The sequence below is a fragment of the Henckelia pumila genome, chromosome 2, assembly GCF_033568475.1.
Source record: "Henckelia pumila isolate YLH828 chromosome 2, ASM3356847v2, whole genome shotgun sequence".
Taxonomy (NCBI): domain Eukaryota; kingdom Viridiplantae; phylum Streptophyta; class Magnoliopsida; order Lamiales; family Gesneriaceae; genus Henckelia; species Henckelia pumila.
In genome coordinates, this window is record NC_133121.1 from 20,691,778 (window position 1) to 20,718,366 (window position 26,589).

Below are 26,589 nucleotides of genomic sequence, written 5' to 3' on the forward strand. Positions count from 1 at the left end.
TCATGATTCATGCATATATTTTATGTTGAGTTAATGGCATGTAAAAAAAAATAGTTTTGGGATAATTGATGTGATTTATGACAAACACGGGACTAGAGGTCGGGTTACCGGGCCCGATGACCTTTTCACTTACGATTATGAGCCTATGGATCCCCAAAGGTTGGGTGAAGTGGCATAGGGCGTTAGGAGTACACCCCACAGGCTGTCACCACGTACGATGGATTTAGATTGATCAATCGAATTAGGTTACACTTCACTGATATGACCCACAGGAAAATAGTTTTTATGTTTATGACATGCCAATGCTTATGTTATGTATTATGTTACGTATTATGTTATGATTTAGATTACGACGCAGTTTATGCATACGATTTTACGATCATGCATGCATTAGAATCCTCAGGTTATTTTTATATACGTTATGTGTTTGTATGTGATTTTATTTAGTAGTATTCGTTATTAAAGGTAGAGAATGTTGGGCATTTAGGCTCACTAGATCTAAATGGTTTGCATGTGAGTTTTATGTTATTCAGGAGGTTGTGGTCCCGACTGGTGGTGAAGACCTCTGTGCATCCGTGACGAGCTAGCACACCCGTGACCTTCGCCAGCTCATGTTTCAGTTGATTTAGTTTATGATGAAATATTTTATGTATTGAGATATTTTCGCACATGTTTACTATTTCATATTAGTTTGCATACTTTTGATATTATAGTCGTTTGCATGGATTTTAACCTGCTCGAGTTTTTAAACTTTTAAGATTCAATCGATTTTTATTATGCGTTAAATTTTATGAAAATCTATTTTAAATATAGATGCATGTATGTATAGGCATATATGTAATATAAAAAAATATTTTGAGTAAGGGTCGTTTCAGATCCGAACCCTATGAATTAGAAGCTCCGATGATGAACATATTTACTTCGGAGTTAAGGCAAGGTCGGATGATCCGAACCCTGATCGAACGGTCCAAACTCCTTCAGCCAACAATGCATGATGACTAAGCCATGAGTTTTGACAAGTGTCGGACATAGAGTAGTTCGGACGATCCGATCCTGACTTCGGACGCTCCAAACCAAACGTGTCACACATGCAAGCATTGAGCTAGATCGGATGCTTCGAACGTAGCCGGATCCTTTGCCTATAAATAGGGGTCAGTTGATTCAGGAAAGAATTACGAATTCCTGAATTTCCTTCTGCAATTATATAGTGTGAGGTATACATTTGAGAGCCCTATCGATTTTTAGATAGGTTTGGAATAACAAGGCGTTGTTATAGTCTTCCAGAACTAGCAACTCCAAAGGGCTTACGACGGACGAAGGTATGGTCCGGGAATCTTATTAAGTTTTGGAAGTACTTATTAGCTTAGTTAAGGCTTATAGAACTTGTATAGTGATACGGTGAACTTTTGAATATAGGCTTGAAACCTAGGTCCTACTAAGACTTGAACTAGCCTAGAGGTACATACACATTGATTGAGATTGCCAGCGAGTATACATGTTTATATGTTGCATTTTCTTGGCATTATTGTGTGGCATGATATATGTTTTATTGCTTTCCATATTCATATGTTATGTAAACATACACGTTGAGCCTGTACCTTGATATACCTTGTTTATAAAGCCGCTCAGCTCTATTATTGTATATAGTCTATCATTGGGAGTACCAAGAAGGCGGGAACATGTATGTTTGATTACTCCGGTGTATTAGACGAGTGTTGTTGTACCCAGAGGTTGATCCGCAAGGTTGCAACACTCATGTGGCGCCTGTACTGAGCATGACTTTTTAAATGACCCATTACCAGTCATCACGATTGCATGCATCATATACATATGTTTACTCATGTTTATGTACTGGAAGTTAATCGTTCACGTCCTAGTTATTATCTTGGACACCCCATTCCATGGGGTAGGTCACAGGATAGACGGAGCTGGGAGTTCGAGGCGGGACTAGGGAGCAGGAGTCTTGGGTGGATCTTTTATACAGCAGGATTCGTTATAGCTGTATAAATGTTTTAGACAGTTTACGTCCTAGTTATTTCGATATGGGTGTATCACTACTGAGTTAAGCTTTGTACTAAGTTTATATGTATATTATGAGTTATGTTTCCGCACGTTTTATTCTGTTAAGTGTTTATATTTTAATTAAGATTAATGCATGTCATAGCTGTCAGTTAGTAGGTGATTCAATGCAGGGTCACTACATTTGTGGTATCAGAACATGCATAGATGCTTAGATTTTGGGATTAGTACTTGGGATTTAGTCTAGTTTTAATACTATTGCGCATTTGAAATTTGAAATGTGCAAATCTTTTCAGATATGGCTGATAGAGGAGATGAGAGCCATGGCAGTGTTGGACAGACGGGAGGTCACCATCATTGTCATCATCATGAGGATATGCATCATCATCACCACGAGGGTATACTTCGCTATTCTATCAATAAATTTATGCAAGTAGGACCGAAACCCTTGATGGGAGGCGAGAATCCTGAAGAAGCGAGGAACTGGATGATAAGGATTGAAATTGCTTTTCGAGCTTTCGAGTGTACTGAGGAGTAGAATATGGAGGTTCTAACGTTTGTTCTAGATGGACGTGCACGATTATGGTGAGATGCGAAGGCTGCTCAGACGCGTACTAAGAGAGGACGAGTGACTTGGGAGGATTTCCGTCAGCAGTTTCAAAAATTATATTTTTCTCCAGCTGTCCGTCAGGCACGATCTATGGAGTTGCTGATGCTGAGGTAGGGATCTATGATTATTGATGAATATCGGCAGCGATTCATTGATCTAGTACCTTACAGTCCCATATCAATAAGAGTGATGCGTCCAAATATGATCTATTTCTGCAAGGCTTAAATCAGGATATCTATTCACAGATTGTTGTTTGTGATGATCCAACATCATACGAGACTCTGGTTAATCGGTGCGGCAAGTGGAGAACAACAATATGCGGGCACAACTGTTGATGTCAGGATAGCCTGGTGGATTATTTGGGCTTGTGGCTCAATCTGTTGTGTAGTCTGGTTCTTCTTCTTCTTCTTCCACTACTATTTCTTCTGGTTCTCGTGGTTCACGAGGTATGTTCCGATTTTGGAAGAATAAGAAAGATGATCGTTGTACTCACTGTGGTGGGAAGCATCCTACAACATCATGTCGGAAAGCATCTGATGCTTGTTTTATCTGTGGCGAGCAAGGGCATCTGTGGAGAGATTGTCCTACTCGTATGGGAGCTACTAGTGGATCGGGATCACATATTGGATCTTAGGCTTTTACTCATCTACGTCAACATCCAACACCACCTAGTTATTCTAGTCTTCACCCACGTACACAGGGGCAGGTATTTGCTATTTCTCAGGAGCAGGCTACAGAGGGAAGCGGTCGCATGTTGGCAAGTATCTTTTTGTTATGTGGTATTCCTGCACTTGTTTTAATTGATACTGGAGCATCACATTCCTTTATTTCTAGCCGTTTTGTTAAGAGACATAGATTGTGTCACGTCCCGGGCCCAGGCCCGCGTCTGCGCGACTGCACAATGGGCCCCTATAGAAACTACTTTGTATTTGTCCTCGCTTTACGAAAATGATTAACCCAAGTTGCTATAAAAGTCCATTGTAGCCCATTTTAAACTCATTTTAAAGCTTTCATTTTTTCCATGTGGGACAGAGATCTCACAATCACCCCTCCTTCAGAACGCGACGTCCTCGTCGCGACCTGAACTATCGATCCACCAGCATCGGGAACCTAGAGGTGGCTTCTACGGGTTCAAGAGGTGGCTCCCGTCGTGTAGCATTTTGCCCCGCAGGTTCAAGAGGTGGCTCCCACACACGTATCACTTTGCCCCACATAGCACTTATTTCCCGGGGTCTGCCGGCTGGTGACCGGTCTTTGATACCATTTGTCACGTCCTGGGCCCAGGCCCGCGTCTGCGCGACTGCACAATGGGCCCCTATAGCAACTACTTCATATTCGTCCTCTTTTTACGAAAATAATTAACCCAAGTTGCTATAGAAGTCCATTGTAGCCCATTTTAAACTCATTTTAAAGCTTTCATTTTCCCATGTGGGACAGAGGTCTCACAGATTGTCTTATATATCATTAAACCTGAATTTAGTTGTGTCTACTCCGCTGGAGCAGGAGATAGTAACTAAGCGTCTAGTGATGGATTGTCTTCTAGAGTTTGAGGGTCATGTGTTGTCTGCTAATCTGATGATTCTAGCGATGACAGATTTGAAGGATGAGATTGTTTAAGAATAGATTAGATAGTGATTATTAAAATAATTTGATAGGATATAAAGTTATTACAAATAAATAATATTATGTTTAGTTTGATATATAGATTACATTTAGAATTGAAATTATAATTTGTTGTGATAGGATGATCATTTAAAAATTCAAAACTATTATACGGATATATAAAGAGGAAATTTTATTTAGATATGTAGTTATAGATAAACTCTAAATTTATAAAAATATATTTTTATCATATTTTAAATTAAATAAATATTAAATAATTTTATAATATAAATGATGAGTTATAGCTAAAAATTCAACTTGTTTGAGCTCAATCATAAAGGTCAACTCCAAATATAATTGAGGTCCAAGCTTATTTAAATATTATTTATATTTAATTCATGTAGGTCCTGAATTCTGCAAAAGCCCATAGGAGGCTCAAACCCATTAAGCTATCCGGATATCTATAAATAGCTCAAGTCACCTCATTATTAAGGTACACATTTTCTTTAATACTATAACGCTATACTCTCGATTATTATTCTTTGAATAATTAATGACTTGAACGTTATATCATGATCTCAAATAGTTATAAATTATAAGTCTCCCATATATTATGACATCATATAGATAGTATAAATATTATAGATTAACGTAGTACCCGCTATGGTTTTGATGTAACTTCCACAATTGGTTTTCTAGTCTCGAGATATATATTTAAAATTTTTTTTAAAAAAATTAAAACTCAAATTTCATATAGCTTTTTTTTAAAATATAAAAATAATCATTTTTTTAAAAGGAAAAATAAACGAATTAATTAGGTCACCGAGAATACATGGGTTTTTTTTATTTTTACTGTAAAAAAATAAATAAATTTCAAAAATACCGCAAAATAAAAAAAAAATTTCACAAATACCGTAAAACTCCAAAGCTGACAGTGGACGCTCATGTACACGTAGGCCAACTAGGAAGCTTCCTCCGCCACGGGGCGCGGACGCTTCCTAGTAGGCAGCGTCCCGCCCGACTAGGAAGCGTCCGCGCCCCGTGGCGGAGGACGCTTCCTAGTTGGCAGCGTCCTCCGCCACACGGCGCGGACAGCGTGGCGGAGGACGCTGTCCAATTTAATTATTTAAAATTATTTAACAATTAAAATGATTAAATAAAACGTGTTAGCGTATTATTTGCGTAGTATTTGCGCGTAAAATAAAATAATTTAACGCGTATGATTAAATATTATTTGAGCAGGATTACATTTGTTAATCCTGATATGAATGGATTATCTCTTACTGTGCGTCAAAATGAATTCGATGAAAATATTTCATATGCTCCTTATGGTGCACGGTAATATTTGAAAAATTTTAGCATTATATAAATTACAAATTTATTTTGTAATAATTTTAATAATCTTTTTTATTGTAGGTGGTCAAATGTGTTTAGTTACACTCATTCACCAACGCACGCTGTTAGAATTATAAGGGATTGCTTCGATCGTATGACTAATATCGAGGTGTGTTATTGGATTATTGAAACTTTACAACAATTATATTAATTTATATTTATTAATTAAAAATGATTTTATTATTATTATGCAGTTTAACTAGATAGTTTACAATAAAAAAGATGTTGATGTTAAAGCGATCATTAGTACATACGATAATAGAATCTGGCAATGTGTTTGTCCTTTGATTTGTTTTGATATTGTGGAGATGCATCGTCATGACCGGGTCTTGAGGCAGTTCAAAATGCGACAATCTATTCCTAGGCCTGCAGTTGACAACGATAACCTACACACTGTTAATAGAACAGGTCATCGCAACATGGATTGGAGAGAGTATCATAAAGATGCAATTATTCTTTGGAATGGAAAATTGAGTAATGTTGCCCGAGGCGAACACCACAGAAGATCTAGGCAAGTCGATGATGATTACTTTCCATGGTTTGATCGCATTACTGTACGATTTATATCTCCTGCAGTAACTGGGCTTGGTTTTAGGCCATATCAATTGAATTTAAATATTGGCGGACACAATAATATTCCACAAAATTTTAGTGTGTCATCCCCTGATTCGCATTAGTCATCATCGGGGTTTGTTCCTCCTCGGCCATCTGGTGAGTTTTACAACGCGGGTCCATCTGGTGGGTTGTACAACGCCGGTCCATCTGGTGGGTTCTACAACGCAGGGCCATCTAGTGGGTTTACGCGTTAAATTATTTTATTTTACGCACAAATACTACGCAAATAATACGCGAACACGTTTTATTTAATCATTTTAATTGTTAAATAATTTTAAATCATTAAATTGGGCAGCGTCCGCGCCGTGTGGCGGAGGACACTGCCAACTAGGAAGCGTCCTCCGCCACGGAGCGCGGACGCTTCCTAGCTTTGGAGTTTTACGGTATTTGTGAAATTTTTTTATTTTGGGGTATTTTTGAAATTTATTTATTTTTTTACAGTAAAAATAAAAAAAACCCAGAATACATCCATCCAAATTAAATGTTTGTGCGGAATTGATGACAACTATCTTGCAAGAGTGGAATCCATGAATTGATATTGTGCCCCCGTAAGCATAAAATTCGTAGATAAGAGAATCTCGTGATTTATTCATTATTAAAAAAATTAGTGTATGTCTTACAATTTTCACGAGTCATTTCTGTAGAGAGATTATCTAAGAATTATTATTATTATATTTTAATTAACTTCCGAATAGGATCTCACTTTCCCATGTATAGTTAGGGGTGTTCAACGGTCAATTTGGTTTGATTTTACATAATTACGGTTTAATTTTTTGGTCTACGGTTTTTTAAATATCTAATCAGATAATCAAACCATTTAATTATGGTATGGTTCGGTTTTATAGTACTACGACCTGGTTTATGCGGTCGATTTTGCGGTTTTAAAAACAAATTCAATTGATTAATTAGGTATCATTATACGAGTTGTAAATTGATAATTTAAATTCAATTTATATAATTTTTCGTTAGGTTTTATGAGTTTATAATTATAAAATTTGATAAATTTTGTTTTTATCGCTTTTTCAATTATGCAATTTATACATTAAATTATTTTCAAATGTATAAAAATATCTTGTAATAAAATTTTTAGTAAATTTATAATTAGTTATACAAATTTAATGCATAAAAAATACATACAAATAAATATACAATAATTTATATTTGAATTATTAAAATTATATTCACTTACCAATAATCTAAATATAAATAAAACATTTATTTTATTAAAGTACGGTTTGGTTTTGAAGTAAATAAAACTGTAACCAAATCATAATAATTTTGTTTTTAAGTTATAAAATCAAAATAATAAATCCGGATTATGATTCGGTTTGATTTTCGATTTCTTCAATTTGAATTTTCGATTTTTTTGGTTTTGACGATATTATGCACACCCCTATGATAGTAGTGACTAATTTATGGCAGAACAAAGGCAAGCTTGAGAAATTTTGATCCAATACAATATTATCCTTGATCCAAATTACATAAGCTCCATATAATTTGGATCAATTATATGCTTTCCCCTATCGTCCTTCGGATAGGACCCAATTTACCCAATTTTCCGGCAAGCGCGACCTGAAAAATATCCCAGTCTTTGCAAATTGCAAGTGCAAAACCCCTAATTTCCGTTTAAAACACAAAACCCCTAAATTTTCGTACTTCTACCACCGATTGCCAATCCCGCTTGCTTGCGTTTCAAAAATAATCTACCTACAGGAAAATTCATGAAATTGATGCGAGGCGGCGATGATGCTGGTCGGTAGATTTTCCAAGCGTTACTTTTGTACTGCTGCGTTTTCTAACGCACGCCCATGGCTTTTCGTGGGATTGGGTAACCCTGGAGATAAATATACGGGCACCAGACACAACGTCGGCTTTGAACTAATCGATGCATTTGCTAAATCACAAGGGATTTCAATGGATGCCGTTCATTGCAAAGCCATCTTTGGAAAAGGTTCTGTCCAGTGCTCGTTTTTGCTTTTTTGTTTCTTACATTAGTATTTTTTTTTCTCTTTTGCGTATGTGTGTTTCTTGGCGTTAGTCAGTGTAGTTTTTGGATGTTTCCTTCAGGTTTTGTTCACGGGGGTCCGGTTTTTTTGGCAAAGCCTCAGACTTACATGAATTTAAGCGGCGAATCTGTAAGCAGTTAACAAAGAGAACTTTTTTCGAGAACGTGCAAGTGTGGACATTAAACTGTGACATTAATTTCAGTTGGTTGCTTCGTGGCATTTGTGGCTGTATTGCTTGCTATACCATACAGAAAGCTATGCTCTTTTTCATTGACTGGTGTAATTATTAGTTCACATCTGTTTCAGAATTTGAAGTGATGAATCCATGTGATAAAAGGTTTTTCTTATATGCATGTAATTGTGTCAAATAACAGACGAATGCTTTTGTATCTGGAATGTGTTTAGTTATGGTGATTTGGGTTGCATAAGTACTGGTGGGTAGAGAACAGACATCCCAAAAAAGTGATAGAAAATGGTCTGTTATGCCTTGCATTTTCTTGTCATTTTCAGGCAATATTTCTATAAATTATACATAAAATTTCATCAATTTTTATTTGAGATCGAGTGACCGCCTCCGCCGCTGTCACTGGTTTGCTCTTGAGATCCTATTATTCAGAAAATGACCATACCATTTGGCAGATGGCTAGGATACTTTATTTAAGTTTTGGTGTGCCTGATAACTATCGATCCAGTGGTGAATGATAGGACACCCGTTCTTCCACTTACAAAATGACTTAGAGAAATAAAATTGATTAAAATCGAAAGCAACTAAGCAAGTGTATGCATGTTGCCAACCATTAATAAAACAGTACCCTTCTGATCACGACCAATCTTTCTTACCACTATAAACTATGAAATTTATCCAAGCTGCCCAAGCAGGTGTGTGGACTTTGGATAGTTATGTTAGGTGGTTCTAAAAAATCTACATGTTTTTTTAGTCATGTGATTTGGATGTTTAAATATGATGTCTGGCAGATTTCATCCTGTGCTATACTTTTTGTATTGGTAGTACACATCATATATATGATGTATGACCAATTGACCACCACCACCCCCTCCTCTTTGAACTGAATTAACAACCTTTTTTTTTGCAGAGCGGTCCTATGGCGGCTTATTATATGCTTCCTCTTAATCGAGTTTTAGTGGTATTATTTTACTGAGAACCTGAAGTTTCATACTTCTTGATCGGATTATTAATTAAGGACTTAATCTGACTCTTCATGTTTTGTTGCTTTAGTTTCACGATGACATGGGTTTGCCTTGTGGGGTACTCCGTCTTCACCCCAAGGGAAATCATGGAAGTCACAATGGGTACGAAAAAAGAGATTTCATATTTTTGAATTTCTAAGATGTTGCATGTAGATGGCATTATTATGATGAAGGGGGAAACTTGGTCTTTCACTTTGATGGGTTTGTGCTGCTATTTTTTTATTAATTTGCGTGAGGAATGATGTTGCTCAAAAATTTCCGGGTAGAGTTAGTGTTCAATCCGCGAGCTCTCTCTTTCCGAGGAGTACATCTGAGGTGGACGAACCGAGCTCCTGCTTCAGCTTCCTACACAAACTTGAAAAACAAAGACGTGAACAGTATGGTGGAGGAGTTTTTCGGCGACACTGCAATGCTCCAGTCAAAATAGGACTCATGAAAGAGAGAAAACTCAAGAGTAAGGGCAAGTAGATTGCAATGCGAAGATACTACCTTAACAAATGTGCAAACCTGGGTAAGCCTTTTCTTCCTCGAATCAATGCTCATGGTCCTTCCTCTTCTCTCCGCAAGGGTAAAGCGAAAGTCCATTTCCAAACCCTTCGCCATATTACCACGCCTTGGTACTATACTCAGGTTTCTAAGTTGAAGATATAACTTTGGGAGTTGGGAGCCATCCCTCCAGATCACCTCATCTGAATCCCAACCCCCAAGGATCTAGCTCACTTCCCCGTCGTGGGTACATTACCTTTTTCAAGGACCGGTTTACGAGGGGCTCAAGTTCCTCATTCCTTATTTCTACGAGGGCGTAGCGTCGTAGCCCGACATTTTGATGTACCCATCACCCAACTGTGCCTTAATTCTTTCCGGAACATGTTCCGCCTTTTAGATCTTGCTATAAATCCCATAATTTTTAGTTATTTTTATTCTCGCTGGAGCAGAGATGAGGCCTTCACAATAGGCTCTCGTCTCTGTTGCAAGTTCTTAACTAACTTCTCAGACTCCAAGAAGAAATGTAGGGAGAAATACCTTTTTGTTAAACCCCTTGCCCTTCTTACATGTAGAACCATTTTTATTCCCTATCTTCCATCCACCTTCGAGCTTTCCCTGATTACAAACAACAAGAATTCTACACACCATAGTTGTTAAGGACACAAGGCGCAAAGGGTCCAGGAGCCTGAGGCGCAAGGCGAGGCGCGCGCCTTATCGAAGCAAGGCACAATATTAATTTTTCAGAAAAATATATTTATTTAATGCTATTATATAACAAAAAACTATTATTGAAATAATTAATCTTTAATCTAAGCAAAAATATATCATATCACAAAAAATATTTATCTATTACTGCTATTTCATAGTAAAATACATATATTTTGATAATGCAATAAGAAAATCTTTCATTATTTGTATATTTAGGCGTTACTTTTACTTTTCTAATCTTGAATACTGATATATTATTTTTAGTATGATGTGTGCTATTAAGAAATATGCTATTACTAGCAGATTTTTTCTTTACTTTTATTTTTCTTTTTTACCATAATAAGTGTAGGATTCTCTCCGCTAACTTGTTCGGTCAATCAATTTAGATTCTAGTTTAAAGCAGATTGACAATTTAGATCCTAGTTTATAGTTGTTATCAATCTATCTATAAATGTAATTTTTGAATATTTTGGGAAATAGAACCTCAATGAAATGTTCTTTAAATTAGAAAAGGGAAAACATATAACTTTCCTTAGGCCAATTTATTTTATTCTAGAGTTTGATAAACTTTCCTTTCTTATCTTAAAATTTAAAACACAAAAAAAAATATAAAAAACAGAAAAAAAACTGAGGCGCTCTTGGGCTCGCTTTAGTGAATCGCTGCCCCTGGGAACATCCCAGGCGCAGAGGCGAGAGGCGCTAGCCTTTGACAACTATGCTACATACAGAGGGTAGAGGCCTTGAAAGAGCAAAAATACAAGGCCCCTTTACTTCTGGAGGAGTCCTACCTCATCTAGTATGGGTTGAGCACCGGAGGCCACCCTGCACGCGAGATATTAAGGTCTCATCCAGAGGGCCTAAGGGTCGTGACCAGAATCCACTGGGAACCACGGGCCACCAACTTAGTACTTTGCTTCCCTAACTTGCATTACTTCACATATTTTGTTTTTTTTAATCCATTTAATTTGCTTGTGATGTATGTGTCGAAGACGAGATGATGGACATTTTCTTAGGGCAATTGGGCAAGGAGAGTGGCTCATCATCGTCGGCCTTCATCTCGGTTCCTCCACCTGCACCCGCCTTCGACAAGATACCTCTGTCAGCCAGCCGGATACTGCGGTATCGCAGGGTACTAGCGTCTCCAATACCGAGTGAGCCCAAACGTGATTAGGGATGGCAATTGGGGGGTTTCGCCAAACCCGGGACTTGCCCCGCCAAGGAAAAATAGGACCCAGGGCGAGTCCACTCAAACCCCCGGACCCGCCCCGCAATCCGTTTGACTGAGTTTGAACCCATTCTCCCTAAACGTGATGCCGAAGAAATGGTGAATTGCAATATTGAGTGGAAAATTATTGCATACGCGATATGTGACAAATATTATAAATCTTGTGGGAAAAGACACCTTGAATGATTTGAATGAATCGATTGAGCGTGTGCCCGAATAGTGGTTAGGTATGTAAGACAATCACCAGTTAGATTGAAAAGTTTAAAATTATGCATTTAAGGAAAAAAGTAGAGAGCAAGAAATCATTGTCTTTGGAGAAAATTTCACCCCACTAGTGATACAGACTCCAAAAGAAGGGTTGAGAGGACTTATAGAAAGAAATATCAACAAATGATATCAGAGATTGAAGGCGTCGATGGGTTGAAGCTAGATATATATGTGCACGAACGTATTCAGAAAGATAATCCGAAGTGTGATTTTCTCACTTGATGGAAAGCTCATAGCCCCGGGTTTTTCATTTTATCCGGTTTGACTCGAGATATTTTTGGTCATGCCTATATCTACAGGAGCTTCAGAGTTCGGGGGTCGTATCATTGATGATTTCGGAGCTTCATTAACCACTAAATGACACGATATCTTATTTGTTGCCAAGACACAATCCAACGGAAAGTTTAGAAGTGGATTATGATTTCATTGAAAATCGTGAAAGAAGTATGATTAATTAATTTTTATATTTGTTGCTCATAGTAATTGTTATTCTTATAATGTTCTTCACATGTCGTAAAAGCCCCTGTCTATGCTACCCCACCCGGGCACTGCCCGGGTGGGGATACAGTGGACCGGATCATGCGACAGATCAAATCATTTGATCTGTCGGGTGATCCGGTCCGTTGATGCTGGCAGACCGTGCAGTACCCGTCTGCCAGCATAGACTGAGCGGTCGTAAAATATACATATAATTGTGAGAGGTAGTATATATAGTAATTGCGGATTTTCCTCAAAGTATTAGCAATGAATCTATTATAATTGGCATATGATTTATAATTGCGTGAGGTAACTTGTTAAATTTTTATTATTTTACAACAATTTTTAGATTTTTAGTTTGATCACCCTGTGCCCTTTTGTTTAGACCCTTGTCTTTGCGCTGCAGGGGTATGAGCGCACTGTCTTTGCAATGATCGGCAGACGGGTCAGCCTACACCATATTAATTTAACTATAACCACCTTTTTCTACGCGTAATACGACAATTATGTCGATAACATCCACCTTGAAGTTGTCTTATTCCTAGACTCCATTAGTTCGGTCTCGGTCTTTTTGCTATCCGGTTATGCGCGTCCCGGACTCTGTCCTCTATTTCATTAGCTTAATCAAGGAACTTGTAATAATTGTGCTCAACTCTTAGAGCTGGGACATTCCACCTCGGTCTACTGAGCTACTCACCTTTTAGCTTGTCACCCTAGCCCAACATATACTCACCAACTTCATGACCTCGGCCTACCTACTTCATTATTTGTACCTCACGTGTTTCACCTCATGCTTGAAAGAGTCCCACAACTTTGGCACCTCTTCTCGAGTCTTAGTGCCTGACTCGAGTCCTAGTAACCAACTCGGTTACTTCAGTCTAGGTATCGGTGGGACCGGTAAATATTTGGGGCATCAATGAATTATGGAGAGAAGGTTTTATTTCAAGTTCTTACCTATTTGTATAAAGGACATGAGCTTTGTTCTAATGATGTTCAAATACTCACGAATGCAGCTTAAAAAGTTGAAATCAAAGCATACTTGAGCTTCATGACCTAAACTGAGGCTAACTTTAATCCTGGTATATGCTTTCTATTCTATTTACGGAGTATATGCTATCTCCTTGTAGAATTTGTGCATGATATTATAAATTACAAATTGTGATTGATATGTTTATCAATTTATGATTCTGATATTTTTCAAATTACTTTCTATTAAAGCATTAAAAATATTGGAAGAAAACTGGAAAAGATTAACATGCAGGTTGAATTTGAGAAATCCGTAATTTCCGCTCTTTCGTATTATCCATGTTATGTTCCCCTAAGGTATGAATAAACACAATAGTCATGACTCATGCAGCAGTATCTTAGTTCTATGACATTTTACTTGCCACCATTGATGATGTGATTTTTCTGATGTGTATGTATCTCAGTTGGATGAACTAAACTGGCGTTCATTTCCTGAATTTTGTAGGCTGAAAAGTGTGATCTATAATTTTCGTGGGAATAAAGAATTTCCTCGGCTAAGAATTGGTTAGTTCATGTCCCTACTTCAGATTTTGTATTCATAGCCATCGGTTTCACCGCAATTGACGAGATCATGTAAAAAAATTTAGGCATTGGGAGGCCTCCTGGTCAGATGGATCCAAAAGCATTCCTTCTTCAGAAATTCAATGCCAAAGCTCGTGAAAGGGTATATCACTTGGGCTGCTTTTTCTTGTTTTCGACAATTTTTTTGTATATCTTTTCTATGTGGCCTTAATTTTGAGAAAACTCAGAGGCAGAGCCTTTGGTGGGTTTTTAGGAATTCAAAGCAATGGACAATCTGTCTTTCTAAATTTCTCAATCTCAAGTTTCCCAGTTGTAGGTTAATCTGACTGGTCTGACAGATGAAATCTTGGGTCCACGAAGTAGTAGCACCAACAGAGCATTTGACTATTCAAAATAACTTAAAAAATAATGGAATCCTTGAGTAATATCTTGCTGATTATTGTGTAATCAATGAGTTAAACCACATATTATTAGCTGTTTACTTTTAAAAAATTCATCTTCTGGATTCAGCCTTAGTACTTTGTATTTTTTTCCGTTATGCTGCCAGAAAATGCTAAAACCCAACGCTTAACATTCATATAAAGCATAGCGTTACTAATATGCCACTATTTGGGCCTGGCAGATTGATGTTGCATTAGAAGAAGGTGTTGATGTGCTAAAAGAAGTCTTGTTGAAAGGCTTGACAGAGAGTGCTAGATGTTTCAATAGGGAGCAGAAGTACAAACATTTAAGACTGCAGACTATGCCAGTATGACTCTATCCAGGTACTCTGAGCAAGAAAATTTGGTCTCTTTCAATTGCCATTGTTCAGTTGTACTGAAGCACAAAAGCATCAACAAATGTATGTAATTTTGTTTCCTTTCAACTACTTTGCCGAATAGAATGACTTGTGATGGCTTGACATTTTACTTCATGAGGTAGATTCTACATTGGATCAGGTTTGGCCAGACAAAAAAAACACAATTTGATAGATATTTGTTAATTGCTTTGTTCCCCCTTACACCTTGTAAACAAGGTGACCAGAAACTTTTGTGAGGAAAAAATACTCTCATTCTGAATGATTACCTGTTGTACCGTGTACATTTATACAAAAAATGCTAGTCTAACGAGGCAAGTCTATAATATGCTATCCTTGACTGTAGGAATGAAATATGTTTATTTTATAATGTAATATATTCCCATTTTATACACTCCCCTCAAGTAGGATCATAAATATCAATAACGTCCAACTTGACAATAAAATCTTCAAACTTCGGTTGAAAGTGTCCTTTCATGAAGACGTCAGCAATCTGTTGTTTAGATTTGATGAATGGAATCCAGAGTATTCCAGTCTCTAGTTTCTCTTTGTAAAGTGCCCATCAACTTCATATGTTTGGTGTTATCACGTTGAACTGGGTTATTCGCAATATTGATTGTGAATTTGTTACCACAAAATATAGTTTCATTTGACCGTTCAAGTCTAGTTTCTATTCTTCAAGTACGAATTTCATTCACAGATCTCATAAACACAGCTCTTAAATCAGCCTTAGCACAACTTCGGGCCACCACGTTCTGTTTTTTGCTCCTCTAGGTGACCAGATTTCTCAAAGTAATACCAATCAAACCTTTATTGTATGTGTTGTATGTGCTCTATTTGAAAGTTTACCTCAACTTTACTTGAGGTTAATTAAGTTTTCGACCTTTTAATTTAACTGAAACTGAATTGGCATTCACCTTTGGCAAGTGGTTGGCCGCTAATTACTCAAGCTATTTATTCGAAAAGCTATTTTATTGAGGAATAACATTTGTGATAATCAGGCTGAATTTTGGACCTGCCTGAATGATTTTTCTTGGTTTTTTTCTTTCTTCTTTTGTTGTTGCGCCTCAATCCAACTGAATACTGTAAATTGTGGAAGAGAAAAATAAGTCGACCTAATTTGTATTTAAAATAAATTTATTGCAAACTACTGTAATTATTTTTTCTCGTGTTGGAATACATTTCAATGTTGGCCCTGTAGCAGGCCTCTTGTATATAAGTTAACTAGATTTAAGTTTGGGATTTGATCCAGCCTAATCCGCAAATATTGGCTCACTTTAGGCTGCTTCGAGAAAATGGTCTGGTCCGGCTGTTCACCAGTTATGCACGAATGTTGGCTTTTGAAGTGATGCTACTGCGATTGCTTCAAATATATAAGCTGTACATTGGCAAAATGGTTAAATTGGCTAAATAGCATGTTTGAGTGAGTGCTTGGGGCACACGATAACTTCTAAAGTCATATACCATTATACTCTGAAAAACCTGTCTGGATTTCTTGTTCTTTTTCCTGGCATTGTGGTCCCTCAACCATCGTTTTGTACTCTTTTGGAATTGTTTCTTTGTAATTGTTAAACATTTGTTACATTTGCTGCTTGTTATTATTCTCTATTTGGACAACACCACTATTGCTTGGATTGTAGTCTTTTCCACATGGGGATCCATTTTAAAACCTCGAAACTTAACATGCCAGTCTCTGCTACTTTATATGACAAAGACCAAAAGTACAACCTTTTTGTCTGGTTAAGTGCAATGGGAGACCACTACTCCTTTGGACTGGGATATATTGGTATCTATCATGCTTCTCTGCATCATACGAAGTTCCTAATAACTCTCTTTTGAAAGAAGAAAGTAGATCAGTCAGATTCTTCCACATCTATGTGAAAGTCCTTTCTCTCTTCGGCCTGATATAAGGAGACTCTTTTTCCCATTGTTTTAGTTCATACTGATCCCATTACTATCTCATGTTCTTTTCATGAGTTGCACTTTTTTCAGTGGAGAATTAAAGATATAAGGCATGAGATTTCGATTGGTTTTATATATTTTTTCCAACTAAATAGAAAAATTGAGTTTCATCTCTCTCTTCTTTCTTTTCTTTTTTTTTTTTTTTCCAGCTTGTCTTAACACGTGTTGGAGATGTAAAATAGAGATGGCATACTTTTGGGGTTGTCCAGATATCAAGAATGCTATACTAACATGAACAAAAGGGGCTAACTCGATGATGCCGTTCATGGCAGTGCCTTGAACGGCACATCTTTTGACACGTGTAAATGAATTCTTTTTTTTTAAATGTAAAAAGAAAATGGGATGAGCCGTGATCTGTTAACCATAGTTAAGAGCCCAAAGTTTTTAAAATAAATCAATTCAAAACGCCAAACTCTTTCTTCCCGCTTGGTTTGGGCTCACCATCAACATTCACTCTCCGCCCAAGATTTCTCTTCTCTCGAGTCGCTCGCCGGCAACATCCACTCACCGGCCCGCCATCTTTCCGGCCTCACTCACTCCGGCACACTTTCTCACTGCGTCGCTTCTCCTGGCCGTACGTTGTTTCTTCCTCCTTTCCTTCTCTTTCTGTATTCCGACTCATTCAGAACATGCAATATTTTGATGATTCTGGGAGAAATTTGTATATGTTTTTGGATGATATTCAACAAAAGACTGAAATATATGTGCCTTGTGTGCTTTGTGAAGCCATGATTTTGTTCTTTTCGTTTTATTTTTTCCCATATCAGAACAGAAGGTATGTTTCTTTTTCTTCTTGTTTTGATTTTATTTCCAGATTTTTAGGTTAATTTATTGATCATGGAGAACAATTTAATTATAAATTTATATATCGATTTTAGTCTTTTTCCCCAGCTATCATTTTTTTTTTTGTGAATTTACGTATTTTCTTTAATAAGAAAAATATGATATCACAGCCCCTTTTATTTTTCAAAAGTTTAATTTGTATATTACACTCCTCTTTATTATATTTCTTGCATCTTTTTCTCGGGAGGGGTGTTTTACCTCAAGGTCTGTGGATCATGTTAATTATGAAGAAATTGATTTCCTTGTGTTGATTGCAGTTTTATGCAAGGTCTGTGTATCCATGTTTTCGTTTAGCGGTAGGTTGATATCCAGATTTCTTCGTGAAGTGTTTACTGGGATCTGTAGCTTAAAAGGGCTTAGCTAGTGTATTAGGAAACATTGTTTGCCAAGAAATCAATGTTACTCGTTGAGTTCTTACATTGAATCAAGCCAACGTAATAACATAATGAAAATTTTACATGTATAAACTTGATTTGATAAACTTTCACAGTACATAATAGTGAAGCAAAAGAGAATAAATAAATAAATAAAGATTAGTAGCATGTATCTGGTAACCTTAGATTTTTTAAAATAAAAACTTTTGTGTTTATGAAATTTGTAAGAATGTCGATCTTTTCATGAGATAGTTTGTTTGTTTTTTTTGTTTTTTTTTTATGAGATGATTTGCTGGGCACATCTGATATGTGTTCTTTTATCTTATTTGTTGATGTTGTATACTCCGCCGTTACCTTTATGCAGAAATATCGAGTTTGGGGTGGGGTTGTTTTTGTTACTTCATATAGTATGAACGGAGTTCTCTAATATGTCTTCCGAAGTCTTATTTTACCGTAGTGAGCTTAATCTTTTACTGCTTGTGAGTAGCATCTTCGTGATCCTTTCTTGAAGATTTGGATAATCCTAATCACCTCTAAGCCGTATTGCTCCAAATGCCATCATGCCACGTCTTTCCTCTTATTTCTTCAGGCATATTTTTTTGTTAATATGAAATGATAAAGCTGAGGTGGTGTTAAAATTTAGTTTTGGTTGCGTTAGCTTTGGCATTTTTTCGGAGAAGATATTTGGATCTGAAATTATGTGATTTTATTTCCTTTGATTTGACTTGATCCCCCATTTGCTGTGTTAGTTTTTTCATAGTTGTTTTAGCGGTCGAAGTTTTGTTGGAACTAGTTTTCATATTAATATCTATGAAGTTGAATGGTTCATGTTAATCTTTCTGAGTGGTATGCTTTTGAGAATATATTTGAACATGAAATTTTGTGATTTTATATCCTCTGGTTTTGAAGGTCTTATGGAACTAAGCTCTACAAGACTACAACAGAGTTTAAACTTGGCTCGACTGTTCAGATCTAATGTCAATGTAGAGGGAGATGGTGACTCGAAATTTTCCAATTTCTGTTTTGGAATCCAAATGTCTGTTCTGGAATTTACTTTAATTAGTTGGAATTGTATGGGATTTTTTCACTCCAATTTCTGTTCTGGAATTTCCCAATGAAACAGTGGCCCGACATTTTCCAATTTCTGTTATGGAATCCAACTGTCTGTTCAGGAATCACACTTTCTGTTCTGGATTTTATTTTTAATAAATTAGCTGGAACTGTATGATATTATAGACTCCAAAAATGTTTTACAAAAAGGAGAAAGCCTATGTGGGAGAAATCTTGGTCCATGTATCACCGATATTTAGCATGTGTAACATTTTTATGTAGCATAGTCTCAGCATAGTCTCTTGGATCGAGTGACCTCTCTAATCATGCACCTAAAATAAACAATTGGTGCAAGCACTTAAATCGCATAAAAAGGCTCTGAATGTTCCAATCGATCAGCAAGACCTTGGTTGGTACAACTGGAAAGGTGATAGCCGGACACAATACTCGTGAAGACCAAGAAATGAACACAAATTGAGAAAGAAGAATTAGAGAGACGATGGAAAATCCAGTAACGATCCTTTAATTTATTTTGGTCAAAGATATTGATTCTCACAATCCCCTCACGCATTATACGATGGAATATAATAATTTTTTCACTAAAATAAAATATGATCTCAAAATAATATTAACATAAAGAGACATGACTATTTTAAAGCCAGATTCATCAATAGCATTACGGAATAATGACAACATTTACAATCACTTAACGTACATTTTCAAAAGACTAAATATGCTAAACTGGTCTAGCATTATATTACATTTTTTTAACACAAACTAACCATGACCACTCAATCTCATCTCTTGAATCTTTTGTTTCAGCACATCCATTTTCTCCATAAGTTCACTTTCGCCTAAAAAAAATTCACCATTCTATAAAAAAATAATCACATTATAATAAAAAATAAATTAACTGTCTGTGACTCACCATCTAATTACTAAATAGTAGTGTATCAAGTGATGTTACTTTATTGTTCAGAAGTATAAACTTGGCGAGATAGATGAATGCAGCTAGGAGTGTTCATCGGTCGGTTCGGTTTTAATTTGTCTAATTTCGGTTCGGTTTTTCGGTTTTTGATTTATGAAATATATAATCCGAAGTCAAATCGTTTTACTTCGGTTCGGTTTTTGTACTATAACGGACCGATTTATACGGTTCGGTTTGGTCGGTTTTATCATTAATAATACATAACACAATAAAAGAAACATAAATTTTATCCAACATGTAATTTAAATATCCCAACACACAACTTAAAGTTATAGTCATATAGTGAAGAAATAAAAAAAAAATAACAAACAATACAAGAACAAATATCCAACCACAGTCTTATAATACTTTCAAAAAAACAAAACAAATTTTGATATGGTTATTCCGATTTTGATACAATTATTAAAATTAATAATATAAATACATTGTAAAATATAATATGTTTTTTTTACATGATTTCTTAGTAAAAACTTTAAAAATAGAGTTTAAATGACTGACATAAACAACAATCAACTAAAAATTACATAAACAACAACAATGAATTAAATAAACAACAATCAACTAAAAATTATTCAAAATGATTATTCATTCACTAAATATTATCTCATAACATATATAATATAAATTAAAAAAATTAATTTAATTCTTAATTTAATTCGGTTTTTTCGGTCGGTTCGGTTTTGACATATATAATAAAAAACCGAACCAAATAAACTTCGATTTTAATATTTATATCCGAATTACAAAATACAGTTTTCGGTTCGGTTCGATCTTTGATTTTTCCAATTTGAATTTCCGGTTTTTTCGGTTTTATCCGAAATATGAACACCCCTAAATGCAGCTGTAAAACAATCAAATTTTTCCCTTTATTAATAAAAACAATCAAATTTTATCAAGCTTTGTTTCACATGCATTCAACTATACATCAGTAACTAAATCTAACCAAAACACAATCCCATGAACTCCTAAATATAAACAAACAAATTACACAAGCATAACATCTAAACACATTTACTGGATATTTAATGAAATACATTATGGTTCCTACTTTCCCTCAAACTTGATTTACAAAATTCATTATGAAGTTTGAACATCAAACCAAGCTTAAATTATGAATGAACAATTAATGTTACTCCCAAGCTTCCATTCTTATCATAGTTCAAATTTTCAGTATAATCTGTACTAGACTTTTCTTTGAATTAGTTTGATACAAGATTCAGGTTCTGTTACTCATGTTCACTTCATATTTTCCGAGAAAAATCCGAGTCGTCCGCGTGATTTTGTAGAGTAATTTCTGGTCCGACAACGCTCCAGGTTCGGCTGTTGCTAAACACCAGCCGATAGTTACGGAGACGTCATCTATTTTTTTTCAACTTTTTTATACTTCTGGGATCAAAGCTTGAAATAAATTTAAGTTTTATATAATCGAAGGGCTAAATTTATATTTTCCTCTAAAAAATTGTGCTCGATATTTGAATTTATTTTCTTCTTTTCTTTTCCCTCCTTTTGTCAGGAAACAACTCGTCTATCTCGTGTAGCATGGTCCAAAGTTGCAATGTTACCAACAAAGCCTTTCATAATTTTGGTGTCAAAAACATATTTGGGTTAGAAAAATTCCAATCGATGTCCCATTGTCGATCCTTGACGGGAAGAATGCAGCAAATCAAGAAAGTCTGGTGACCAATATAAAATATGTCTAATGAAAGTTAATTATTATGTGAATTCAGCTTGTTGGTACGAACGTTTGGTCGGTCAATTCAGTAATAATAAAGTGAATTTATTCCCTGTAACACTACAAAATTACAAATATGGTGCAAAAGATCTACCGGTCAATTTATGCTTCTTTATATACAAACAACCACTTCAAAGTTTTTTGCTGACATTCAACTTAATATATCATACGTACTGATATAATTTCAAGAAGTGCTCCAAAACTCGTTCGGCAGTGCACATCTTCTGGCAATTAATTTCATGGTGAGTTTTTGAACAATTTAATTTTAATGATGCTCTGATTAAAAGTGAATGCGTTCTTACTTATTTTTGCTCCTGAATGATAGAAAATTATGCATGTAAAATTATCTATACAGCAAGTTATTTTTTTCCAAAAATTATATATATATATATATATATATATATATATATTTTATACTCTATTATAAGATGCTTAACAAATTATGTGAATTTAATTTCGTCTGTTTAGCATATTCTTTTCATCTTTTTCTTCCCGAGAGTCAATAGTCGTTGCGTAATGCAAACAGGTGAGATACTTTGAATTTTTTATATATTTTTTTAAAAAAATATCGCCCTCTTATATATCTTACAAAAAATGACTAGAATGTTGGAAAAATTGTTTTGGTGAATAAACTTTAAATCAATATATTTCAATTTATAAACTCCGTGATCAAACCAAATTAACTCGAAATTTGGGAAACCGAAATTAAAATTGTTTACAAGTCGATCGTTTGAATATTATTTTTGTTCTCCTCCTTATCACTGAATCCAAAACTATCCATTTCAAAATTATATGTATATATATAGTAGAAGAGTGGGATCTAGAAATATATTATATGCTTCATATTGTAATCTAATTAATTAATATCCATGTTTTGCAGCCAAATTTCAATAAATGAACAACTTAGGAACTGAACAAGTTAATATTGAGTAGATTAACTTGGGACTTCGGATGCAAACCATGCAGATTGCAGGGATTGGCTCCTAATTAATTCGGTTTACATATATGCATCGTAGTATAAATTAATCTTCTACAATTTTACAGCTTCCACAAGTGACGTTTGATGTGAAGTAATCAAACATGCATGTAACTCCACATACACATATCTATATATATATAATTATACTGTTCCGGAGTATAAAGTTTTTCAATTGTATATGAGATCATATAACATTAAACTCGCCAGATTGTAGATTTAGCTAGATCAGTAGTACGTATGATTCTTTAGCTTCTGCTCCGATCCTTAACTTAATTTCAACGTACCAATCGAATCGTGCTGTGGCTGATGCTCTTGTTCTTGCAGCTGATTATCGAACATATCCTCGTTTATCAACGAATCCAAGAACACAGAAAGCGATTCGTCAGCACAACAACTCATATGATCTGCAGGTACATCTTCGTCTTCTTGATCTTCGTCAGCTTCAGCGCATTGTGCTTTGTAGTACTCATGTTCATAGTTTCCATGATCATTAATATCTATGCAGGTATTAGTGATCCAGGGCCTGATCATCGTTTTCTCACCTAGGGAAAATCGGGCACGCTTCCGATATTGATCAGGTTCAGTGTCTAAAGAACAAGAAGTTTGGTTTTCGACATAAAAAATAGGGTTCAATATTGGCCTGTGAGTTGTTGGATCAATTCCTTGACTGATGAGCTTCTTGCTGAGGTGTGTGTTCCAGTAGTTCTTTATTTCGTTATCCGTGCGCCCCGGAATTCGTCCGGCTATCAATGACCACCTGAGGTACATGCACGATTTACACACATGATATACATACATGCATAAATATCGATCGATACCATATTCATGTACACATATATACATATATATGTGAGTGCATGTGTGTGAAAATAGTTCAAGAACCCTATTCTAATAGGCCAGCCTTTGATGTGTACGTCCTAGCTAATTCATCCATGAATTTTCTGGCAGGCGTGTATATTAATTTGTTGTTCTCAAGCAAAATGTATTCTAAAAAATTCTTTTCTTAATTTCTAAAAAAGATTTCTTAAATTTTAGTTTCAACTTATAGTATATATATATGTACCTGTTGCCGAGGAGGCGGTGGAGGCGAAGAATGAGATCTTCTTCATCAGATGAGATGTTGCCATGTTTGAGGGATGGCCGGAGGTAGTTCATCCACCGGAGGCGGCAGCTCTTCCCACAGCGCAGCAGCCCCGCCTTCTTCGGCAGCATGCGCCACCGTCCCTCGCCTTCTCTCTTCACATAATCCGCCAGAATTTCGTCCTCCTCCGCAGTCCACGGCCCTCTTTTCACATCCAGTACCTTGGCTGCTGCAGCCACTGCTTCTGCTTGCTTCAATGATGGCCTTCTCATTTGTCAATCTCTTAATTAATTTCCTCAAACAATATTATATATATATATTGTGATCATATATTAATTAATTTTTTCTTCTTCCATGGTTTTTTAGTGATTTTTTTTGTTTTGTTTTTTGTGTGTGCAAGTGTAAAAGCATCTTTCTCCCTCATTAAGAAAGATGAGATGGTTGTTTTCAATTCTCTACTATTATTGGGGGGAGTGGTTAGCTTTTCTTAATTTTGCATTATTTCCCTGCTAAGTAAAAATTGGGGTGCAGTGGTTGTTTTAAATAATTAAGGGGGTTGTGAAATGTTATTGTCGCTTGTAAGTCAATGAAATTGTCCGCATTAAATGGAATTCGATTAAATGCAATGCAATGCTAGCTATCACTTAAAGTCACTTGTTTAAAAAGTTTCGAGATGCATATATATACACGAGTTGAGAGTAATTAATTTAATTAACTCATAATATATTAACATGATTTTTTTTAACGTTTATTATTTTCGAGTATCGAAAACATCTTCTCTTTTTTTTAAAAAAAAAAAGATAATAATAACATACCACTCATGAGTCAAATGACCAGTGGCAAACCGACTTCTTGTTGTTGGGAAAAAACCAAATAAACTTAAATCCAAAATCATCATGTTAAATCATCAAGAATTAAACTGTAAACTGAAGCGGAAGCGTATCTTAATTTTTAACAATTGATACCGATGTAGATCTGCATGGTTTGACCTTCCAGATCAACACAATTTGCTTGAGAGTTCCTTCAATTCTCTCACGCTCTCTAACTATCGATGAGAATAGAATAGAACATAATGACATTGTCGTCAACATCGTGTGATCTGGGGAACATAACCCTTTATTTATATTTTGGGATTCTATTTAAGCCCATCAATCAAATAGAAAAGTCCACTAGTATCTACACATTAAGGACCACACCCTATTAGATACATTGAAGCCCAAATAAACCAAAACCTTATTTAGATCACTTTTATGGGCTAACTTTATTTGACAGTCCATAATACATAATTATTTACATATAAGACCAACGTTGGATTTATGATCCAACAATCTCCCACTGGACTATATGTGAAACTTTATAATTATGTTTTGCAAAATAACCAAATGAGCTCAACTTCGCTGTCATTACCGAAATGTATCTACTGCTAATCCGGTCCATCAATCATACTAACATAGGATCAAAGAGGCCTTTGTCACATTTATCGTAACTCGACCCATCAATGGTCACATATGCCAGATAACTGAACGACATGTATTATGATGTGGATGTGTAGCATGGAAATTTCATGTAACGTGATCTTAGCATGCCTATTTCCAACTGATCCACTCTTAACTTTAGTGAGATCAATCAAAACAGAGTCAGAGTGTGAATAAACCAAAACATTTATTTTTGCAGAAATAACCTTTCCTAATGTATCCATAAACCAAAAACCAAATAACCGAACATGTCTATAAAAGCATTTAAAATTACAAACTCCCACTAAAACTGAATATCCTTAATTGACAAAACACTCATACAAATAATGTGCACACAAAACCTTTTGGGTGATAGTCCCTTAGCAAGTGGATCCACAATCATGGAGTTTGTACCGATGTGCTTTATAGACATTATTCACTTTGAACTCTTACTTCAATAATCAAAAACTTGATTGGATGTCTTATAACACACTATAAAATCTATTGTCATGACAAAAGAGACTATAACAAGTAACTTTTTAGTACTCGTTTGTGAGATGACACCTGTTGCCAGTAGATTTAAATAGTCCAACATAGTTTTCACACTATCTAGGCATCCCATAAATCAGAGTCAGTATACCAAATGATCTCAAAACCGATCTGACATCTGATATATGAGCATATAATTCCTTTTATTTTATGTAAATCCCATAATACGCAATTGACTATTTTTTCAATAGTCTACTCCTGAAGTATTTAAATATTTGTCCAACATCCCAGTCACGTATATAAAAACTTTACGTGTATATACCTTAGCAATACATTAGATTCTCTACTGCTAAGTCATAAAGAATCTTTTGTATTTATTTTCATTAAATCATTATTAGGGCACTAGTTGAGACTAAATCGTCTTCCTTAACTTAGGGTATCAACTGGTTTACAATCTTTCATCCTATATCGCTTTAAAACTTTCTCGATATAGCTTTTTTGTGATAATCCAAGAATATATCGAGAGAGATCCCAACTGGATACCCAGTACAAAATATGCATCACCAAGATATTTCATCTTAAAATTCTTAGCTAGAAATCTCTTGGTGTCGTGCAACATATCTATATCGTTGTTAGCGAGTAGACTATCATCACATAGAAAACCAAAAAAATAT

At 35.6% G+C, this 26,589-nt stretch overlaps 2 protein-coding genes and 1 long non-coding RNA gene across 8 annotated transcripts; 2 read left to right on the forward strand and 1 right to left on the reverse strand.

The window, feature by feature from the left end:
- Nucleotides 1–7,691: 7,691 nt before the first annotated feature.
- LOC140883306 (peptidyl-tRNA hydrolase, mitochondrial) lies at nucleotides 7,692–19,320 on the forward strand. Of its 6 annotated transcripts, XR_012150368.1 has the most exons (9): nucleotides 7,701–8,192; nucleotides 8,309–8,376; nucleotides 9,342–9,392; nucleotides 9,485–9,558; nucleotides 14,091–14,149; nucleotides 14,233–14,309; nucleotides 14,790–14,931; nucleotides 17,075–17,499; nucleotides 19,052–19,320. XR_012150368.1 is itself a non-coding variant. In XM_073289725.1 (8 exons), exons 1-7 carry the CDS (start codon nucleotides 7,985–7,987, stop codon nucleotides 14,919–14,921), a joined length of 669 nt encoding a protein of 222 aa, XP_073145826.1. In that variant the 5' UTR covers nucleotides 7,701–7,984; the 3' UTR covers nucleotides 14,922–14,931; nucleotides 16,216–17,047. The 6 variants fall into 6 exon arrangements, 4 of the variants coding, with proteins under 4 accessions (XP_073145828.1, XP_073145826.1, XP_073145827.1 ...); XR_012150369.1 differs by lacking the exons at nucleotides 14,790–14,931; nucleotides 17,075–17,499; nucleotides 19,052–19,320 and adding exons at nucleotides 9,723–9,967; nucleotides 13,633–13,698 and having other exon boundaries at nucleotides 7,692–8,192; XM_073289725.1 differs by lacking the exons at nucleotides 17,075–17,499; nucleotides 19,052–19,320 and adding an exon at nucleotides 16,216–17,047.
- Nucleotides 19,321–22,056: 2,736 nt separating this feature from the next.
- On the forward strand, nucleotides 22,057–23,530 carry LOC140883635 (uncharacterized). Its single transcript, XR_012150436.1, has 3 exons — nucleotides 22,057–22,154; nucleotides 23,216–23,301; nucleotides 23,397–23,530. It is a non-coding gene; the product is annotated as an uncharacterized lncRNA (long non-coding RNA).
- LOC140883634 (transcription repressor MYB5-like) lies at nucleotides 22,918–24,470 on the reverse strand. Its single transcript, XM_073290182.1, has 2 exons — nucleotides 23,955–24,470; nucleotides 22,918–23,648 (listed from the first exon to the last, which is right to left on the reverse strand). The coding sequence occupies exons 1-2, from the start codon at nucleotides 24,242–24,244 to the stop codon at nucleotides 23,156–23,158; spliced, it is 783 nt and encodes a 260-aa protein (XP_073146283.1). The 5' UTR covers nucleotides 24,245–24,470; the 3' UTR covers nucleotides 22,918–23,155.
- Nucleotides 24,471–26,589: the final 2,119 nt, after the last annotated feature.

Bases quoted from the DNA above. Each gene is read 5' to 3' on its own strand.
- LOC140883634 (XM_073290182.1), bottom strand. From the start codon at position 24,244: ATGAGAAGGCCATCATTGAAGCAAGCAGAAGCAGTGGCTGCAGCAGCC. The intron at 23,649-23,954 runs GTACATATATAT...CATGTACCTCAG, and splicing joins CACCGCCTCCTCGGCAACAG to GTGGTCATTGATAGCCGGAC.
- LOC140883306 (XM_073289725.1), top strand. From the start codon at position 7,985: ATGATGCTGGTCGGTAGATTTTCCAAGCGTTACTTTTGTACTGCTGCG. The intron at 8,193-8,308 runs GTTCTGTCCAGT...TGTTTCCTTCAG, and splicing joins CAAAGCCATCTTTGGAAAAG to GTTTTGTTCACGGGGGTCCG. The intron at 14,150-14,232 runs GTTAGTTCATGT...AAAAAAATTTAG, and splicing joins ATTTCCTCGGCTAAGAATTG to GCATTGGGAGGCCTCCTGGT.